General features: G+C 56.0%; 1 protein-coding gene across 7 annotated transcripts in view; it reads left to right on the forward strand.

Annotated features, from left to right (window-relative positions):
• Positions 1-5,173, forward strand: part of CTIF (cap binding complex dependent translation initiation factor) — a 303,742-nt gene extending 298,569 nt beyond the window's left edge. For 6 of the 7 annotated variants that reach the window (XM_027118461.1, XM_027118460.1, XM_027118465.1 and 3 more), the window contains 2 exons: positions 3,045-3,098; positions 4,832-5,173. In XM_027118461.1, coding sequence (XP_026974262.1) covers positions 3,045-3,098; positions 4,832-5,047 — 270 coding nt within the window. In that variant the 3' untranslated portion in view covers positions 5,048-5,173. Of the gene's footprint in view, positions 1-3,044 lie in introns of all 7 variants that reach the window. The other variant, XM_027118467.1, reaches the window with a different exon arrangement.
• Positions 5,174-6,000: the final 827 nt, after the last annotated feature.

The raw sequence follows: 6,000 nt of genomic DNA on the forward strand, positions 1-6,000 counted from the left end.
CCCTTGAGGGGCTGCAGCCCTGCGGGGCAAGAAAACCCCAGAAGCAGACACCGGCATGGGGAGGAGGGTGGACAGCTGTGTGCTGCAGAGTATTCCTCTGTGCAAATGTATCATCATAATTTAACCAGTCCCCTTGTTGGTAGCCATTCAAGCTATTTGCAAAAGTGCAGCAAAAACCTTATATGCATGTCATGGTGCATATGTGGGCAGCGGGGGGCACGTGTGGAATAAATTCCTGGAAGTAGTATCGCCGCTCAGAGGGTTTGTACACTTGCAGTGTTGATAGCTATCACCAAATTGCCGTTTAGAGAGTCACACCAACTTCTGTTTCCACACACGCTGTACGTTTGCAGACACACTGATGATAATTTTGTGCCGTGTCTGCTCTGACAGGAGAAGTCTGTGGGGTGGAGGTATCCAAGTCCCGCTCACTGTCGCCTTTTCAGGCGCATGCACTGGGGTGAGTTGCCCTGGGGCTGCGGCTCAAGGTCAGTCCCTCCTCACTCGCAGACCCTCCCAGCTGGGTGGGTTTTCTCCCTGCTACTCAAGGCATATTTGTTAGCAAATACTTCCAGGTGCTTACTACGTGCCAGACACGGTGCCAGGTTTCGGGAAGAGAATGGACCAAACAGGCCTTGCCCTCCTGGAGCTTGCCTTCCCCTGGGGGAGACAGCAGACAAACAAATAGATCGTATGTCAGGGGTGAGAGAGGCTGTGGAGAGAAGTAAGTCAGGAGGTGAACGGCGGGATCACTTACACGCGGGCCGGTCAGGGAATCCCTGGCGGATGAGGTGATGTCGGGGCAGAGCCCTGAGTAAACTGAGGAAGGAAGGTCTTCAGACAGGTGGTGGCTGAGAATTCCTGGCTGACAAGAGCACAGAGGCCCAGAGTCAGAAGTGTGTCCTTGGGCAAAGCGTGCCCACCAATAGCCGTCAACGCCTGTCACTGCATGGCCGACACTGTTACCTTCCCCGGGTGGTCCCTTGCTCTCCACCAGCTCATCTTTTGAGCAGCCTGAGACCTACCTCTGCTCCTTCATCCCCAAATGATTTCTTTTTCGGTGTGTCTACTGTGGGATCAGTTAGTGCCCAGCCCTGCCGAGATACGAAGAGGAAGGAGGTCTGGTCCCTGAGAGCATCTCTGGGCACAGCATCCCACACTGATCTGGCCCCTGGACTCATTTGACGTTTAATACATACATCTTCAGCCCCCCTGATGTGACCGCTCGCGGCTTCTGCTGGGGGAGACCCTGGGCAATATGACAGGAGGAGGGGGAAGTTAAGGAGAGTGTGTGGAATTTGGATCTCGAGTCTGCAGTGAGAACAGTCCCCGGGGTTGTGTGTGATTTCACCCTCCTTGAACGCGTCATGCCCAGATCAGAAACCTTGACTCCAGTTCTCGGTTAGTGGACAAGGAAGCTGACCCTAAAAATGCCTTCCTCTTGTGCTCTCTCCTTACCCTCCGCCCTTCCTTTAAAACAAAAAACAAAAACAATGCATAAATCACATCGACCCACATTTATCGAATCCCTACTGTTGCCAGGAGCTGTGCTAGGTGTTAAAGGGCAGCAGAGATGAACGTCACACTGCCCTGCCTTCAGGAGGCCACAGTTCACACTGGAAGATGTCTTGCCACTTGTGTGGAATGCTGAGCGGTGGGAAAGCCAGGGGGTGCTCGGGAGTGAGAAGCAGGGGCGGGCACCATGGGCTGGAGTGATCCAGAAGTCTCCAAGGAAAGCTGGAAAGTGACCTGGGAAAAAATGGGGGGAAAAAGGCAGAAAATAACAGATATTGGTGATGCTGTGGAAAAATCAGAACCCTAGGCACTGCCGGAGGGAATGAAAAATGGCACAGCCACCGTAGAAAAGTTTATCGGGTCCTCAAACCGCTAAATATGGAGTTACCACATGACCCAGCAATTCCACTCCTAGGTGCGTACCCAAGAGAGATGAAAACCCATGTCCACACAAAAACTCGTTCACAAGTGTTCATAGCTGCCTTGTTCACAACAGCCAGAAAGTGGAGACAGCCCAAATGTCTATCCACTGATGAGTAGATAAACAAAACGTGGTGTATCACAGAGGAATATCTTCCAACCCCAATAAGGAATGAAGAACTGACACAGTCTACAACATGGATGAACCTTAAAAACATTATAAGTGGAAGAAGCCATTCACAAAAAAATCACGTGTTATATGATTCCATTGTATAAAATGTCCAGAATAGGTAAATCTATAGAGATTAAGCGGTTAGGGGTTGTCAGGGGCGGGGGTGGCGGGGGAAAGGGGACTGACCGCTAATGGGTACAGGTTTCTTTTGGGAGCCATGAAATGAAAATATTCTAGAGTTAGTAGTGATGGTCGCACAACCTTGTGAATCTAAAAGTCACTGAATTGTATGCTTAAAAATGGTAAACTTGATGTTACATGAGTTATGTCTCAATTTAGAGAGAGAGGGAGAGAGACTGAATGAATGAAATGCAGCACATAGAGGAAAGCCTGGACGGGGGGTGGCCAGTCCCCGTGCTGAGCCTTCCGGCCGTGGCCTTGGTCAGGAAGCAATTCCAGCCTCTGGAACAGTCTGCATGGCTTTGCAGGCTCACATTGCTGGGCCCGTGGAGAAGACTGCTGTGATTTCTGCAAGTCCTCCTATAGCCAGGGCCCAGGAGCACCTGAGACCATGGTTGAGCCCCTCTCACTAATCAGGAAATCTACGTGAATTTCATTTTTGCTGACCAGCTGCTCATAGCTGATGATCCCAGCATGCTTGCCGCTGCCTTCAAACCCACCTGCGGCCTTGCTCTGCCGTGGCCTCTAGTCAAGCCCTCTGACCTGGCCGGGATGCCCACGCTCCGTGACTACGGCGGTCCTCTAGCTGCTTAGATCCCGTCAGAGAAATCACTGCTTCCTGGGGCAGTGCCCCTGCTGCCCGCCGTCCTTTGTGGGCTGCCTCTCTGGCCCGCCCCTTGGAGATGCTTGTTCTGGGCTGCAGGGGGCTGAGAGCAGTGCACCAGCCTAAGCGTAATTCTCTGCCGCTCTCTTCCAGCTCTTGCAATCTCAGGATGTGAAGGAAGATGCCGTCCTGTGCTGCTCAATGGAGGTAAGCAGCGTGGCTTAGACACCTCCCACCTCAGACCCTGTGCGTCCCTCTCGCCTTAACAGTTATGGGGGCTCAAGGACCACTGGAGGCATCCACGGGTCCAGGGCAAGGGCGTGTCGAGCGGGGCTGGTGGCGGACGGCTTCCTGAGTGGATGTGGACTTCTGCTGGAGGAGAGGGAACTGCCGGCTCTCTGGCGGGAAGGATGGAGGGCTAGCATCGTCCACTCTCCCTCTGCCCCCAAGACCACCTCCTCCTCGGCCAGGTGCACCACATAAATGACTTAGGAGATTTTAGGTGATGCCCTGCCCCCACATATCTCCTTTGGCTTCAGTGGTGTGGGGTTTGGGGGGAGGTGCTGAGGCTTGAACCCCCAGGTCGGCACTGTCCACTTCCAAGCAGCCCCCATGAGGTCCCACTCCTGTTCCCAAGGTGTGGCCTCTGCTCTCCGGGATCTTCCTTCAGACACTTGGCTTTGGCCCAGTTACAGGGACAAAGCTGTGCCTTCAGAAAACAGTCCAAGGGGAATCCCTGGTGGCCCAGTGGTTAGGACTCCGCGCTTCCTCTGCTGAGGGCACGGGTTCGATCCCTGGTCGAGGAACTAAGATCCTGCAAGCCGCACGGCGTGGCCAAAAAAAAAAAAAAGAAAACAGCCCAGGGACATTCAGAGTGGAGCGTGGTGAGGAGAGGGGCTTCCAGGGCCCACACCCAGGGCACGCCGGGGCTCCAGGCAGGGGAGATAGGAGGGGAGGAGAAAGCATGGTCCCTGCCTCCAGACAGCTTGTGGTCTGGCTAGAGATAGAGACCTCTGTCACATGCACAGAGTGGATGGGACGGTGTAGGGAATAAATATGGGTACAGAGCATGCATCCCTGAGGAGTTAGGAGAGAGGTCAGAGTGGGCCAGAAAGGTCAGGGAAGGTTTCGTGAAGAAGGCAGAGCCTTGAAAAAGCGGGTGGGCTGAGGCTGGAGGTGGGGCAGAGATGGGGACTTAGATTATAGGGAGAGGAGCTGCACGGGCTGCTGGCCGAGGGTGCGCTGATCCAGAGGATCGGGGCTCCTTCTTCCTAAGGGGGCTGTTCGAGATGACCAGGGGCCTCTCTTGGGGGCAGGCCCTCTGGCTGGCCTTCTGCCCCAGTTCATATTTCTCTCCTCCCCTTCGTGTCACAAGTGTGGGCAGGGGTCAGTTCTGGGGGTATGTAGGTGCGATTGGGGGCAGAAGAGAAGGAAAGAGAGAAACAAGAGACCTCATCCCTGCTCTCGGGTTCCACACGGACACATGCAGGTAATAATGACCAAGTTCGTTTCCAGAGAGACATCCCAGCAAGTGAAAATTGACACGGTGCCACCTGGTCACTCTTGAAGGAAGCAGGTCACACGGCCATTGAGGTTGTGGGCGATAGTCCGAGAAGGCTTCCTGTAGGAGGGGAGGCAAGTGGATGAAGGGAGAAGCAGCGTGTTCCTGGTGAGGACTCTTGGCAGCCCTGGGCAGCAGGCAATATTCTGACCCCTCTTATTCCTCCGGCAGATTGGGTATTAAATGTGGGCTCTCGCATTGGCTGTGTCCACCCTCCACACTCTCCATCCTTCTGCCCTGTGGCATAGAGGCCTGGGCCTGCACCTTCCTGGGATAATCCAGCTATTTCCCGTTCCTGCCCCCAGCACCCCTAACCAAGGTGGGTCAGGAGCCCTTTCAGAGCCCAGCTCACGTCCTAACCTCACTTCTCTGCCCACAGCTGCAGAGCACAGGCCGACTGCTGGAGGAGCAGCTGCCCGAGATGATGGCGGAGCTCCTGGCCAGTGCCCGCGACAAGATGCTGTGCCCCTCAGAGTCGATGCTGACCCGGTCCCTGCTGCTGGAGGTCATCGAGCTCCACGCCAACAGCTGGAACCCTCTGACGCCCCCCATCACGCAGTACTACAACAGAACCATCCAGAAACTGACAGCCTGACAGCCAGGGGGCCTGGCGGGTGGCCCGAGGGCAGCTGGGGCCCTGGTGCACAGAGCCAGATGGACAGGCGGGAGGACAGGGGTGGCCCTGCCGGCAGAAAGAAATGGGGAGGAAGGCAAGCAGAGCCGGCGGCCAGTATGGAGCCAGACGGGGAAGGGACCAAAGCCCTAGGAGGAGCGCCCCCCTACCCGAGCCCCCCAGCCCGAGCATGCGGCCGCTCACACCAGTAAGGGGAGCATGTTTCTTCCTCGCGGTGGCCTGGCCCTCCCCCCCCTCACTTCCACTCCTCCCCACCCCCTCCCATGCAACATGTCCCCAGCAGGGCTGTGTGCAAGGGCTTCATCTCTGTGACTCCTCAGAGGCCTTGGCAGCCTGCACGCAGGGTACAGCTTGGGTCAGAAAGGACCTCAGAAGGCGGAAAAAGTGGGTCGGAGACGGGCTTGCATTGTTCCCGCATGCTGTCAGCCGCAGTCGCCAACTGGCAGCAGGCGACGTGTAGCAGATGTCCGGGAGTACAAAGGCAGGCACGGTCCCCACCAGCCGCCCGCAATTGACGGCCTTTGTCCTTACGGCCGAGCGGGGGACAGAGGCGTCTCCTCTAACCTTCATGCTCCACCCTCCCCACATCCAGCCTCCTCCCTTCAGCCCCCAAGCTGCAGGCCCAGGGGGCCGGGGGCGGGCCTGGGGCCTGGAGGAGAGATGGAGTTTTTCCTTCTACTTGCACTCTTTTGTTTCATTGTGTTTTATTTTTTCAAAAGTCAGCTGCTTTGAAGTCTCCTCTCTCAACGCAAAGGGCCCGCAATGTGATCACACAGTCAGCACCGCGAGGACCCCCTGATGAGAGGGAGATCAAACCCGGCCCCCTCTGGAAGGATTCTAGCCACAGACAGCTTGCCAGTAGCCAATTAGGGTAACTGGAAACTTCTGCCCCGGCAGGGGAACCCGCTGGAACC

This window comes from Aethalodelphis obliquidens, unplaced genomic scaffold (genome assembly GCF_003676395.1).
Source record: "Aethalodelphis obliquidens isolate GAN/ISIS:26980383/991018 unplaced genomic scaffold, ASM367639v1 scaffold19, whole genome shotgun sequence".
Taxonomy (NCBI): Eukaryota; Metazoa; Chordata; class Mammalia; order Artiodactyla; family Delphinidae; genus Aethalodelphis; species Aethalodelphis obliquidens.